Below are 15,781 nucleotides of genomic sequence, written 5' to 3' on the forward strand. Positions count from 1 at the left end.
GCTTTGCATGCACACACGCACAGTGCTGTGAACTCCACTCTCTGCCAGATGGCTGCAATATCTTCACTGCTGACTTGAAGGCCATTTAACTACCCACTAGCCATATTCATTCTTGCACTGGCTATAGTATCCTAATCTGTCGTGACTCCCTTGGCACCTTCAGGCTATAGACCAGTGCTACTCTCCTCACCCACTGGATACAACTATGCAGGATCTTGTCTCTCACCTCCATCAAGCTCGACAGCCATTCGTTGTTATTTGGACTCCCAGTCACGTTGGGATTTCGAGAAATGAATGAGCTGGCCAACAGCATATTGATTCTGGAAACAAGGGTTCCAGAACCTGACCTTCGATCGTTTATATAAAATCAGTTGTTGGAAGTTTGGAACTCAGAATGGTCTGCCCTGATTTTCTCAAACAAACTGAGGATAGGGACTCCACTGTCCTCTGTCGACTCTGCATTGGCCATGCTTGGCTGACACATGGCTGCATTCTATGATGTGAGGGTCTCTCTCACAGCCAATGTGTAGCCTGCCTGGTGGTGGCTCACATACTCATAGACTGTCCTAATTTGACTGCTTTGAAGCAGCATGTTAATCATCCTGACATGCAACCTCTAGTGCTAGTGCAAGAAAAAGGCTGATCTGGTGTTACATTTTGCCCATGAAGATGGTTTCTATTCATCCTTCTAAGGTAGGGTTTTCTGGCCTCATTAATCGCCTGAAGGGTTAGTGAGGCACCCCTCTCCTCCGCCCCCCACCCCTCGCCCAGGGACCCTTAGCGACCAATGCTCAGTGGCCCAGCCTGGCCTCACCCTTACCATCTTTTTATTTTCTTTATTCGCTTTCCATTTCTCGATTTTAATGCCTTGTCTTGGCTGATCTTTTTATGTCTTGTCTGTGCTGTCTTTTATCTGGGTTTCCTGTTTTTATTGTGTTAGTTGCACTCAGGTTTTCTGGGATTCAGCTTTAGCCTCCTTCCTTTGACGACCACTCCTGGTTTGCCACTTCATGGATGAAGGGACTAATGATCTTGCAGATCAGTCCTTGTCACTCCAAACAAACTAAACAACCAACCAACCAGTCCTTGCAGTACCCCTGCACTTATCTGAAGGCCAGTTTATGACCCATCGTCTGCCGTCACTTGGAACATCCTCTCAGCAAGGAAGGGCCGAAACTGATTCATACCGTGAACGGCGGACCTTTTATATGCCACAGAAGACCAACACCACATGTTCCAGATGTTAGTGCTGCTGCCCTCTGTCGTAAGTGAAGGTACAGTGGCCCAGTGGTGAAAGCTGGAGAAAACGATGAATCCATATCGAGTTCCACTATCAAAACATTCTGCCGGCTAGTGGAGTCAACGACCATTGTTTCTTTACATCTGATTAAACTGGGTTCAAAATCTTACATAAACGGTAACTCTTGCTCCTACTAATGTTGTCTACCAATCCACTTCCGACAGTTTCCTTTAAAAACAGCGAGACGCAGGGCATCCACAATTCGCACCCTTCACACAGATGTGCTAGGCTGTAGTAAACACCTTCGCAACACACGTTTGATGCAGCCTAAGACATCTGCACTAACATAGCAATATCTTATAGAAGAACATAGAATGTTGTATGACCTTATAGAAGAACATAGAATGTTGTATGGCGAGACACTTGTGGTTGGTCCTGCATTTCGCTATTGGGACTGCGTTTTAAACGAAGCTATCTAAATTAGAGTGGCAGACAACAATATAAAACAGGCAAGGTTTACCCTGTAAGTAAGATTTGGAACACTGTTTTATCCGAAATTAAGAAACAATTGTCGTTGACTCAGCCAGCAGATTGTATTGACAGTGGTACTCGACAGCGATTCGTCGTTTTGTCCAGCTATTACCAGTGAGGCACTGTACCTTCACTTGCACTAGGTGCCAGCAATGACGAATTCTGGCACACACATGGTGGTCCGCCGAGGCGTGTATCAGTTCCCACGAGATTACATGCAGTGTTCTCGCCTGAAGAGGGTGAACAGGTGGACTGTATCAGATGACTGCATGATCCATCTGCATACTCAAGAATTCCATCCAATCATCCAGATTGAGGTTTTCCATAGTTAACCCAAACTACTTAATATCAGTGATCAGAAAATAAAACTGCCAGTTTCTATCCCTAGCATTGTCCCTTTCCTAATGAAAGGTCAGACCAAAATTTTCCATCCTTCATACAGTCTGAAATATCCAGCCACGCCCTGCAGTCCAATAAACGGCTTCTACACTAATGAGAATAGAAGAGAAGAGAAGTTTGTGGCACAACTTGACTAGAAGAAGGGATCGGTTGGTAGGACATGTTCTGAGGTATCAAGGGATCACCAATTTAGTATTGGAGGGCAGTGTGGAGGGTAAAAATCGTAGAGGGAGACCAAGAGATGAATACACCAAGCAGATTCAGAAGGATGTAGGTTGCAGTAGGTACTGGGAGATGAAGAAGCTTGCACAGGATAGAGTAGCTTGAAGAGCTGCATCAAACCAGTCTCAGGACTGAAGACCACAACAACAACAACACTGATGAGACTCAATGCTACCTGGTGACGATTCTGGAGGGTCATATGATAAGGAAGGTATAGAAGTGTAGCAAGAGGAATAGGCAATCATTCTAGCGATGACACGGACCGCAGATGAGGAATTCCACTGATTTCAACAAAGAGCAGATGGTTATGGCCTGGCGTCCGTGGGTGAGCATCTCAAGAACGGCGAAGCTGACTGGCTGGCTGAACATGTGCTACTCTCATCAACTTCTATGGAAAGTGGTTCAAGCATGGTGAACCCCGAGTAAGAAACATGCTGTTGGAAGTTCACACCTCATCAAAGAACGTTGAGATTGGAGGCTCTATTCTGTAACATAAAATATAGAATTAAATAGTCCAGCTGAAGAAGAAGAAAATATTCTAAAATATCATTCCACAAAGCTTCCAGCAACTAGAGGTAGCACCAGCATCCTTCGCTGAAATTAATACAGTTATACAAATTCTTAAAAACAAACGCTCTTGTGGGGTTGATGGACTTTCAAACAGAATTCTGAAAAGTTGTTCTAACTTACTAAGAATGTCCTTAGTGATACATGCAATGCATGGCTGTCACAGGAAATTTTTCCAGACAGGTTTAAATGTGGAATTATTAAACTGCTTAATAAGAAAGGTGACAAGACAGACTTAAACATCTATCGTCGAATTTTCTAACTGACATATTTCTCTAAAAGATGCAAAAAAATGGTGTTCTCAAGAGTAGTCACACACTTAAGTGGAAACAATTCAATTAACACATCACAGTTTGGTTTCCATAAAGGTTTCTCAACTGAGAATCCTGTTCATACATTCACTCATAAAACAGTGCATACCTTAAATAGTAATATATTGCCACTTGGTATTTTTCTGATCTCTCTAAGGCCTTAGAGTGTGTAGACCATGATACTTTTTTAGAAAAACTCAAGTTTTATGAAGTTGATGACTTTGCACACATATGGTTTGAATCATACTTGATAAACAGAAAGCAAAAGGTTGTGCTGAATAAATCAGACGATGTCGGAAAGGTAGAAAATTTTAGTGACTGGGGGTAAAAATTAGAGAGGTCCGCAGGGCTCAATTTTGGGTCCACTCGCATTTCTTCATGTGTGAATGACATTCCACTTATCATTCAACAAGAAAAATTGGTACTTTCTGCAGACGATACTAGTGTTATAATAAATCCCTTTAGAGAGAAAGCAACAGAAAAGTTAGTAAATGATATTCTTCAAAAAATTATTCAGTGGTTCTCTGAAATTGGACTCCCCAAAATTTTGAAAAAAAAAACACACACACACTACATTCAGTTCTGCACAACAAATAGAGTCATGCCAACAACTCATGTAGCACATGATCTGGAGTCAGTTGTAAGTAGGCTGTTTAGGTTTTTATGTTGGTAACGCCACGTAGCGCTCTGTATGAAAATCACTGACTGTGCTGTGTGCAGTCTGTGGCTGGTTTGCATTGTTGGAATATTTGCTATTGTAGTGTTGGGCAGTTGGATGTGAACAGCGCGTAGTGTTGCGCAGTTGGAGGTGAGCCGCCAGCAGTGGTGGATGTGGGGAGAGAGATGGCAGAATTTTGAGAGCAGACGATCTTGGACGTGTGTCCATCAAAGAGTAAATTTGTAATAATGGATATAATGAACTATCCATTATTACAAATTTACTCTTTGATGGACACACGTCCAAGATCGTCTGCTCTCAAAATTCTGCCATCTCTCTCCCCACATCCACCACTGCTGGCGTATATGATGACTTTTGAACATTATTAAGGTCAATTTGTAAATTACAACTACAAAGAAAATTCTCTCTATAATCACGCTCTAGCAATAAACAAAACTACACTAGTTACACAACTACAAGAAAAAATCAGAAGATTCCAGTGAGGTATCCTCGGCTAAGGGTCGACATATGAAACATCCCCTTAGGAAAAATTTATAATTACTCTGCTGGTAAACCTCTTACGTTATTTGATTTTCAAACAGCTGAGCAGAACTGAACGTACTCAGACATTTCTCTCTTTACTTATTCTGATCAACACTAAACTGACACATAATATTTTTAGCGCAACGCAATCTGTCTTTCAATAATCCCTACAAAAGAATGGCCCTGACTAACAATAACCTATACCTTTCATGAAACACTTACCTCACAAAAATCTTCGTTACTCGATCTACTGCAATACAGCGAGCGCCAATACTTTCGTAAAATAAAGAACAACCGTCTTCAGTCACAATCTTGATTTTATTCCAATGCACGATACATTTCAAGCAGTGGGGCTAATCTTCAGTTGCTTTGACAGTCTACATCACATTTCCTGGTCCTGGTAAGATTACAATGGTATATTACAAAGTGGGCACACTGTGAATAAAAGCTTACAAAACCAATACGAATCGAAAAATAACTTACTATTTCCAGTGGTGGATTCATGGTTTTGAAGCACAGTATGAGTAAACATGTCTATATACAGTGCATACATACACATTTCATTCTACACCACATTATGTAGACATAAGTCAAAACGTATCAAAGAATTTCAGCTGTAAAGATGTTGCATCTCTACAAATACACAGGTGTTATTAAAGAAGATACAGGGGATGCGCAAAATAATGTGAACACTTTACTTACTTGGAAATAGTTTATTAATAATGGGTTGGACCCTCATTTGCCCGTAATACACAGTAGCTGCTATTCTTCTTGGAATACTGGTATATGGTGATTGTATAGTGCCAGTGGAATGTAATGCCACTCTTCTATCAGAACCTCTTCTAACTCGTATAGAGACGAGGGAGGCGGAAATCTTCTCCGGACTCTGCTCTCCAATACCGCCCACAAGGGTTCGATAATGTTCAAGTCCGGGGACTGTGCTGGTCAGAGAACACGCTGCAGTTCAGTTGCATGCTCCTCCTACCACGATTGTACTGTCCTGACTGTGTGAATTGGTGCATTATTGTCCTAAAATATGGCATCATTGTTGGGGACAGCATTTTAATCATGGGGTCCACCTGATCATCTAACATGTTCACATAATCGTTGGCTGTAACACTGCCTTTGAGAGTAATGATGGGACAGGCAGAATACCATGATATTGCTGCCCACACCATCAGACTTCCACCTCCATGCTTACCTGTTGGAGTCAAGCAATCAGGATTGTTGGTTTCTTTTGGGGCTCTCCAGACGTAAACCTGGCTCGATGTTTGAAATAATAAAAACGTTGACTCGTCGGACCATATGACGTGTTTCCACTGATCAGCCGTCTAGGATGTATGCCTCTGACACCATGTTTACGTTTATTTACGTTGGTTATCGTCCCTAATGGTTTCGGTAAATCAGGTCGTCCATGAATATTCGCTTAATGGAGTTCTCGGCGGACAGTGTCGATAGATATGGGGTCTCGAAGACGGCTGTTGAGCTCTGCAGTCACTTCAACCGCCGTAGTTAGGTGTTGTTTTAACACAATTCGTGTTAGCGTAGGTCGATCTCTGTCATTTAGTTCTGATATGAGCCCACTATTACGTTGACATGATGATGTCTTTCCATGTTTTGTGTAGGCTGTCATGACTGTTCAAACAGGTGCTCTCAAAACATTCAATAAATTGGCTGTCTTGGTTACTGATGCTCCAGCTAATTGGGTCCCCACAATCTGCCCTCTTTGGAACTCTGTTAAGTCTTGCATTGCACGTCGACCTTGGCCTGTGAACGCAAATACGAAGTGTGCACTATTCGTAAACCAACTGCACTGATGTCTAGTCCGTACTGAACGCGCACAGTCCAACGTGGCACGTGCTTTACCTGCACTGTTGACCATCAAACACAACCATCCAGTTACTACCACTGTTAACATTATTTTGCCTATCCTCTGTACAAAGCCATTATTATTAGTTATACAGGATACCGTTTACAAAACGAGTATCTACATCTACATCTACTCCGCTAGCCACCAAGCGGTGTGTGGCGGAGGACATAATTCGCGCCAAAGTCATACTCCTCCCCCCCCCCCCCCCCTGTTCCACTCACGGATCGCGCGAGGGAAAAACGACTATCTGAACGCTTCAGTACGAGCTCGTATTTCCCTTATCTTTGAATGGCGATCATTACGCGATGTGAAGGTTGGTGGTAATAATATGTGCTCTACATCCTTGGCGAAGATTGGATTTCGGAATTTAGTGAGCAGCCCCTACCGTTTAGCGCGTCGTCTATCTGCAAGTGTGTCCCACTTCAAACTTTCTGTGAGATTTGTAACGCTATCGCGATGGCTAAATGTAACAGTCACGAATCTTGCCGCTCTTCTTTGGACCTTCTCAATCTCTTGAATCAGACCCACCTGGTAAGGGTCCCATACAGACGAACAATACTCTAAGACTGGACGAACTAACGTATTGTAAGCTATTTCCTTTGTTGAAGGACTGCATCGCTTCAGGATTCCACCAATAAACCGCAATCTAGAGTTCGCCTTACCCGTTACTTGTGTAATCTGATCATTCCACTTGAGATCATTTCGAATAGTCACACCCAGATACTTCACTGACGTTACAGCTTCCAAACAATGATCATTTATTTTGTACTCATACATTAATGGGGATTTTCGCCTTGTTGTATGCAGTAGGTTATACTTACTAATACTGAGAGAGTATGTGTGAATATGTCAATTGTAGATTTCGTTATCAAATGGTTGCACTATTAATGTATTTGTTCCTTTAGGAAAGAATAAAGTTTTAAAATTACCGAATAAACTGTGGCTGCTGTACTCTGTTGGTTCAACATGTTTTCAGAAGATTTTTCTTTGTGTAACAGTTATTTCTAACAAGGGAACCTCCCCATCGCGCCCCCCTCAGATTTACTTATAATTTGGCACAGTGGATAGGCCTTGAAAAACTGAACACAGATCAATCGAGAAAACAGGAAGAAGTTGTGTGGAACTATGACAAAATAAGCAAAATATACAAAGTGAGTAGTCCATGGGCAACATAGGCAATATCAAGGAGGAAGTGAGCATAAGCGGGCCGTGGTCTCGTGGTTAGCGTGAGCAGCTGCGGAGCGAAAGGTCGTTGGCTCAAGCCTTCCCTCGAGCGAAAAGTTTACTTACTTTATTTTTGCAAAGTTATGATCTGTCCATTCGTTCATTGACGTCTCTGTTCACTGTAATAAGTTTAGTGTCTGTGTTTTGCAACCGCACCGCAAAACTGTGCGATTAGTAGACGAAAGGACGTGCCTCTCCCATGGGAACGTAAAACATTTGATCGAAAGGTCATAGGTCAACCGATTCCTCCACAGGAAAGCACGTCTGATATATTCTATACGACACTGGTGACGGCATGTGCGTCACATGACAGGAATATGTTTCGACCCACCTAACTTGCACACTTGGCGAATGGGTAAAAAGATTCTTCTACCTTGCCCGATTTAGGTTTTCTTGTGGATGTGATAATCACTTCCAAAAAAGTGATGAAAACGTAAGAGTGTGTCACATGAACTGCAACAAATGAATGCAACAGTTTCACAGTCGCACAGTTTTCTCTGTGCTCTGTCAAAACATATGTTTTTAACGTTTTCAAATTTTTCCGCGTGTAGACCGTCAAATCCTGCATATGTCCAAGCAAATCTGAACATGTCCTGGAATTTTGGAGAGCGATATTGATTATGTGTGAGTGCCTGAACTCTGATAATTGTCTGAAAATAAAAAATTAAAATTTTCACTCGCGGGAAGACTTGAACCAAGGACCTCTTGTTCCGCAGCTGCTCACGCTAACCACGGGACCACGGCGCTCCTGAACTTACAACCTTCTTGATGTTGCCTATGTTGCCCATGGACTACTCAGTTTGTATATTTTGCTTATTTTTTCATAGTTCCACACAACTTCTTCCTGTTTTCTCGATTGATCTGTGTTCAGTTTTTCAAGGCCTATCCACTGTGCCAACTTATAACTAAATCTGAGGGGGGTGCGATGGGGAGGTTCCCTTGTAAGTGTTGTGGTAGATGAAGGTTTTTACGGCGGTTTTCTGTTTGGAATACAGTTAGGCTGTTGTGGGTGTCAGTCTGTGTGCGTAAAGGTACATGTGGCTGGCTGTTGTGGATTTGTTAGAGTGGTTAAGTCTAAAAACTTCAGTGTGTTTTTTGTGATGCGTGGACAAAAGACAATGACGATGAGTGATAAGCTGCTCAGAAAACAACCTGCTGAAATCAAAGATGTTCATAAGAGTCGTATTTTGATTGACCCCAGTACACTAACTTCAATAAAGGCAGCATTCGGGAAGACGACGGTTCAATCCCGCGTCCGGCCATCCTGATTTAGGTTTTCCGTGATTTCCCTAAATCACTCCAGGCAAATGCCGGGATGGTTCCTCTGAAAGGGCACGGCCGACTTCCTTCCCCATCCTTCCCTAATCCGATGAGACCGATGACCACGCTGTCTGGTCTCCTTCCCCAAAACCAACCAACCAACCAATAAAGGCAGGAGTTACAAAACCCCTGCTGGGTGAATTGCGCAGGCGCTGTTCCCGCACGTGGTGTTGGTCAGCTCGGCGTGTTCGTGGCTGTCGCCGCTGGTGCCGGTGGTGGCGCTGGTGGCGACATCGGGACTGGAGGCGGGCTACCCGCTGCGGCAGGACAGCGCCACGGACTTCCTGTGCTACCCGCAGGGCGTCGCCCTCTACACCACCGTCGTCTTCCCAGTGGCGCTCTGCACGGCCGCCAACGCCGCCATCTTCCTCTACTTGCTGCTGGTTGTCCTCTTCCCTGTACGCCAGGACGAGGTTGACTTAGGAATCCGACGGTAAGCACCTTTATAACTGCAAAGACGTTCTCTCTCCTTCTGGTAACTACAATCCCTCTAGGAACTATGGGTAAGGTAATGAATGTTACACTAGTGACCGGTAACTCAAAAAAATGGTTCAAATGGCTCTGAGCACTATGGGACTTAACATCTGAGGTCATCAGTCCCCTAGATCTTAGAACTACTTAAACCTAACTAACCTAAGGACATCACACACATCCATGCCCGAGGCAGGATTCGAACCTGCGACCGTAGCGGTCACGCGGTTCCAGTCTGAAGCGCCTAGAACCGCACGGCCACATCGGCCGGCGCAGAGGGTTAGGTGTTGGCTGTGAGCAAGCCTTTCATGTCGACCACGTCTGTCTGTCCATTGAGCTGGATATGATAGTACTGCCTTTCGTGAATCTCGTTTGTGAGATGTGAAATTACAGCATTCCGCATAAGGCGAAGGCACGCGGTGTTGCGGCACTATATGACCTCGAAACTTCTCCAGAAACGTTTTGTCAATTACCACTGGGAAGCAAGGGAACTGAACAGTGGAAGACGAGGTATTACTGCACTACATTGTTACACTGATACATCCCTACACCTCTAAAACTGATAGATACGACTTCTCATTCACCCAGAAGTGCCACTCGTGTCCGTGGATAAAACAGCCAAAGTGGAACACGAAGTCATCTGATTGCAACACATTGTCGTAGCCCTGGCCATTGATCACGTCAGCCCCAGATTTCGGCGGGCTCCACCATACAACCACTACCTACATTGTTTACAGGAAAATAATCCTTCTCAGAACGATTTTCCTTTGGATGTTCGGTCTTCTGACTGGTTCGACGCGGCCCACCACGATTCTCTCTTGTGCCAATCTCCTTATCTCAGAGTAGTAGCTACACCCAACGTTCTTAGTTATTTAATATGTACACTCTAACATTAGTCTTCCCCTAGCGTAGATCTCTTCTATGGTTTCCCGTAGTCCTCTGATGCCTTCATATGAAGCTTCTTTCTGTAACCCTGGATCTCTATCGCTTTTCTTTTTCTTCCCACACTATTCTACAACAGATGCACATCCTCAGAAACGTCTTCCTCAGCGTAAAGCCTATACTTGTTACCAATATACTTCTTTGGACGAGAATATTTTTTCACTCTCTTTCCTTTTCTTAATACCTTCATTTCCTATCTCTAAAATTTGTGATCTGTTAGAGTAAATGACCTAATGGAGAGATAGAGAATTTTGATTTAGTACCGAGAATATTACGAACCAGTTGACCAAAATGTGTGATTTTTTTTACCATCACATCTTTCGGGATCACATTATCCACTTATCAAGCTGTTTAAGTTAAAATGAGATTAGACGCCGCCACAAATAAAAAGCAAGAGCAAACATGAATTGTTAAACTCTGTTTATGGCAGTCGGCATAAAAAAATACAAGTCACATCCATTCTCGTGATTCGATGTGAACCTTTATATGGGATGTCCTACAAATAACATCAGGATTGAATAGTCGATATGTAAATTTCATTTCCTGTTTCTCTACAATAACGAGTACATCACGTGGCATTTTGCTTGTTATTTTCGTTGATTTTCTCAATCGTTCCGGTAATTCAGTTTCAGGTTTTTAATTAGTATTGTGAACTTAGCACTATTTATTCATTAATTACAACATCTGCTGTTCATATTTTGTTAACTCACTGATACGCTGATTTTAATCGTATGAGAACATAATTTCAGATCCCTACCTAGAAAAAGGTGGCATCCACAGTCACGTTCATAATACAGAATGAAGTGCTTTGCATATATTAATGAAACATGTTTACCTTTTAAGCTACAGAGTAATCTACCTTCAGAAGTGTGGGGTCACCGCTAGACACCACACTTGCTAGGTGGTAACTTAAATCGGCCGCGGTCCTGTAGTACATGTCGGACCCGCGTGTCGCCACTGTGGGATCGCAAACCTAGCGCCACCACAAGGCAGGTCTCGAGAGACTGAGGAGACCTCGCCCCCAGTTGTACGGACAACATAGCTAGCGATTGGACGTGCTAAGCCTTGCTCTCATTTGCCGAGAGATAGACAGTAGAATAGCCCTCTGCTAAGTTAAATGGCGACCACCTAGCAAGGCGCCATTTGTATCAGTGCCAATAGCTTACGAGTATGCAGGAGAGATGTATTCCAACAAGAGAATAAAGTTAAGTATTAAAAAGCTACGTATTTTTCTTTAGTGCATTTATAAGTCTCATGTTCCAGACTTCACGCCCGGCTGCGTTAGCCTTGCGTGCCCTATCGGCTACAGCCTTGTGTCTGGGCTGTATGGTCTAGACACAACAAGAAGTATGTTAGAAGGATAACTATCAGTCTTTCGACTAACAATAAATCAGTTGTTGTGTCACGACATATCATCAAAATCCTGAATAAGCTATACCAAAAAATAGAAATTTTAGGATCTTGTGCCCTCCTGGATAAATCTCTGCCGATGACCGTGGTCTGGTCCATTGCATGAATATGTGGTACATGTGTGATGGGACTTCCACCACTTTTACACCACGACGGCTTCAGAACATCTCTTCTCCTCCAGAATGGGTTTCGCCGAGGAGTCTCTGTAGCATATCCACTTGAACTGCAAAACCTTTGGAGTTAATGCGAGGTAACACAAATAAGAGGGACCATGTTAATGGATAATTTTTTGGGAAGAATAGACGTTTCCAATACAATATACGGCCGAAATTTCAAATAATACTTTTGAAAGCCAATGCAGATTAAGGTCTTGTATTTCGTACAGTATTCTGTATCGTAATTCCTGCCCAGTTTATCTTTCCTCGTGCTATGCTGAATATAAGGAAGCAAAAAGAGAAAGTGGAGAGGACAATATCCTTGCTGTCATTCAATCAAGCACCTTATCATTTGTTGATATAAAATTCAGTGCAGTGGCATTTATTGACATAAGGACACGGTAAAAAGCGTTTTGTGTTGCTAGCTCAGTGTTTGATAATATAGATAAAATATTTTATTTATGTTTTTCTTGCCATGTTCTAAGTTCAGAGATATTGTAGATCCAAGAAAAAACACTTATTGCATCATAGCGACTTTGTTTTCGACTAAACCGTGGTAGGATAATACAAAAACGAGTTACACACATGGCACAGTGTGCTTTGACCAATTTGTTTGGGAACAATCCTTGGTTACAATGCCCCTGACCACGTACTGTGAGCGTTTGTCCCACGTAGTGTGAGTCTTAAGAAAGCAAGGTTGCATAGCCAATGCATCTGATTAATAATACATGCGCCGGCCGCAGTAGCCGTGCGGTTCTAGGCGCTTCAGTCTGGAACCGCGTGACCGCTACGGTCGCAGGTTCGAATCCTGCCTCGGGCATGGGTGTGTGTGATGTCCTTAGGTTAGTTAGGTTTAAGTAGTTCTAAGTTCTAGTGGACTGATGACCACAGATGTTAAGTCCCATAGTGCTCAGAGCCATTTGAACCAATAATACATGCAACTGGGTCGCTGACAGAAGAGAAGCTAGCCACAATCAAAAGTAGGGCGCGGTTAGGAGTTGAGTGTCTACCGTAGAGAGATTTCATGAAAATAGTGAACATTATTGGGATGAGGAGGGGGAAGCATTCAACAGCAGTGCATGGGAGCTTGACCAAGTGCTAAAACCAAGCGCCAAGATCACGATCCAGCCTTTGAAGTGCCCGAATCCCTCTGGAAAAAAAAAAAAAAAAAAAAAAAAAAAAACTCTTCAGGTGCGACCCGCCCAGTGCCCTCCCCTCATACAAAGGCTCCACGTGATTTGATGTATCTAGTGTCATATAAACCATATCCAGTTCACGGAAGAGTCAGAGAAGGCTAGAGTGATTTCCGTCATTTGTCAAACCTGGGATACCTCGATGTAGTTTGGAGACGGTGTTCTCGTTTTCAGTGACATCATATTGGGAACTGTAGAGTACAGAGATTACATCCGGAAGTGGTACGCGCTACTTTGCCGTGGTGCATAAAAAAGTGAGTTCTGTCTGATGGATAGTAACACATGATGGAAAACAGCAGAAGAATGTCAATTAGAAATTTGGGAAGAAGCGCTCACCTCGTACTGAATGCCAGGTAGATGAGTATGATTATACACGATTAGAATTTCGAATACACTGTATAACATGAAGAGTGAAGCATCGAAAAATGGAACAGGAAACGAAATGAAATTTCACGGGTTGAGAGGGTATGTAATGTTGTTTCGGTTTTCACAGTATCGAGTCAAATTTGCAAAGATGTTTGCAGTATGAGGCCACATACTGCATGACGTTGTACCTGCTCTGGCCTGGATGCCTGTACAAAAGTATTTGCTGGTACCACAAAACCGTTGTATCCTCAGCTGAGGAGAGCTGGGCTAGAACTGCTTTAACTGGTCCTTGGTATCCTGGACACTGGCACTGCGACGATGTCCTAGCTAGTCCCACACATCCGTATCAGGGACAGATCTGGAGATCTTGCTAATCATGGGAGTACGTTGTGGTGGTCATGGCAGCTTGCGCAAGGGACGATAATTCCCTGGCCTGGCTGCTTCTAGGCTGTAATAAATTGCACGAGATGACACAGAATTTTGCAGGGAATCCATCTCGGATGGCAGTCACAGATGTGAATGGATTAACACGTACTTGGCGCTCAATACGACGATCTTCTCTTGTGATGTTCAGTAGTGTTAGACCGACACGTGGACGACGAGAATGTCTGCCTTCACCCTCCCGTCCAGATCAACACTCAGCCACTGTCACATCCACATGCCCCAGAACCTGGATATTGCATGATTACACTATACGACCAAAAGGAGACCCACAATGAGGCCTCTTTCCAACTCTGTCCTGTGCTGATGCCAATGGCTTTGGCACGATAGAAAAATCTGTTCTCGCCCACTTACCGAAATTAAGCAACCTCAGGCCCAGCTAGTACTTGGATGAGTGACAGTCTGAGTACAACAGATGCCTTTGGCTCAGACACACGCAAGTCACCGAAACTGAAAATGGCTCTGAGCACTATAGGACTTAATATCTGAGGTTATCAGTCCCCTAGAACTTAGAACTACTTAAACCTAACTAACCTAAGGACATCACACACATCCATGCCCGGGGCAGGATTCGAACCTGCGACCGTAGCGGTCGCGCGGCTCCAGACTGAAGCGCCTAGAACCGCTCGGCCACTGCGGCCGGCCACAGAAACTGCATCAAGTTCAAAGACCTGCACCAGGCTGTTGGCCATACAGCATTACTATTATATTTGGTGGTGATAACACTGCCTCACACGAATACGCGGCATCTCCGTGTCCTTCACCGTGAACAGTCGACATCTGTGCTACTCGCGTTCCAGGCCTGGTAACAATACTAAACACGAACACTAATGCACTCTGGAGGCACAGAGAAGTACAGCTCTAGTCACTTAAACACCCGCCGATGGTGCATACGTGTATGAAGTTACACTGGCATTCGACATTGTCTTCTGGGTGTTTCAATATTTTGTCAAGCAGTGTCAGTTGTCGAAGCAAGAAAGGTACAGCCCCTGATTATTGCATTTCTTCTGGGGTGCATCGACATCCACAACTATACTCTGCAAACCAGTGTGGTGTCAATGGCAGAGGGTACTTCGTATTGCACCATTTAGCATGTCTGCTTCCCGTTTCATTCACATACGGAGTGTGGGAAGGATGATTAGTGAAACGCCTCTGCACGCAGTTAAACAATGTAGTCTCGCCTTCTCGATGCCTCACAAAGCGGCTTCTTCAACCGTTGAAAGTAGGCTTCATAAGAGACTTTGCGTGTAGCTTCGTGTATCCGCCAGTTCAATCTTTTCAGCATTTCTACAACACTCTGCCGCGGGTCAAACAAACGTGTTACCATAGGACTGGCCCTTCACATACGTCCTATCTGGATCGGTTATCACTCACTTGGGCAAAATTCTAGGATGTGTAGCACTATTGCTTTACCCTATTTTTTCCTAGTATCCAAGGAGTGAAACGAAGTCTGCCCTGGCTTTATCTACGCCTGAGACTATGTGTACGTTCCATTTAATATCCGTACAATTTGCTACACCCAAGTATTTTGAGAGCATCCTATTCTTTTTAAAATGTAATCTAAGTACATAACTGCTATGACTTCAGTGAATCCGGCCTTTGTGGCCGAGCTGTTCTAGGCGCTTCAGTCTGGAACTACGATCGCAGGTGCGAACCCTGCCTCGGGCATGGATGTGTGTGCTGTCCTTAGGTTAGTTAGGTTTAAGTAGTTCTAAGTTCTAGGGGACTGATGACCTCAGATGTTAAGTCCCATAGTGCTAAGAGCCATTTGAACCATTTTTGACTTCAGTGAAAATATTTCCTTTCAACAAAGGATTTTGTTCTATGTACGAATATTAACGCGATCTAGCTGCTTTTTGTGAAATCTTTGAAGACAGAAAGGAGTTTCATAGTACAACGGTAAATATAGCGGTTCTTG

The 15,781-nt window shown here is 43.6% G+C and overlaps 2 protein-coding genes across 2 annotated transcripts in view; both read left to right on the forward strand.

Moving 5' to 3' along the window:
* Window positions 1-15,781, forward strand: part of LOC126237373 (uncharacterized) — a 786,945-nt gene that overhangs the window by 700,920 nt on the left and 70,244 nt on the right. The gene's annotated exons all lie outside the window — the stretch shown is intronic.
* LOC126237374 (uncharacterized) overlaps window positions 1-15,781 on the forward strand; it is a 274,642-nt gene that overhangs the window by 187,439 nt on the left and 71,422 nt on the right. Inside the window, exon 12 of the mRNA XM_049947459.1 lies at window positions 9,035-9,318. Coding sequence (XP_049803416.1) covers window positions 9,035-9,318 — 284 coding nt within the window. The remainder of the gene's footprint in view (window positions 1-9,034; window positions 9,319-15,781) is intronic.

The sequence above is a fragment of the Schistocerca nitens genome, chromosome 2, assembly GCF_023898315.1.
Source record: "Schistocerca nitens isolate TAMUIC-IGC-003100 chromosome 2, iqSchNite1.1, whole genome shotgun sequence".
Taxonomy (NCBI): Eukaryota; Metazoa; Arthropoda; class Insecta; order Orthoptera; family Acrididae; genus Schistocerca; species Schistocerca nitens.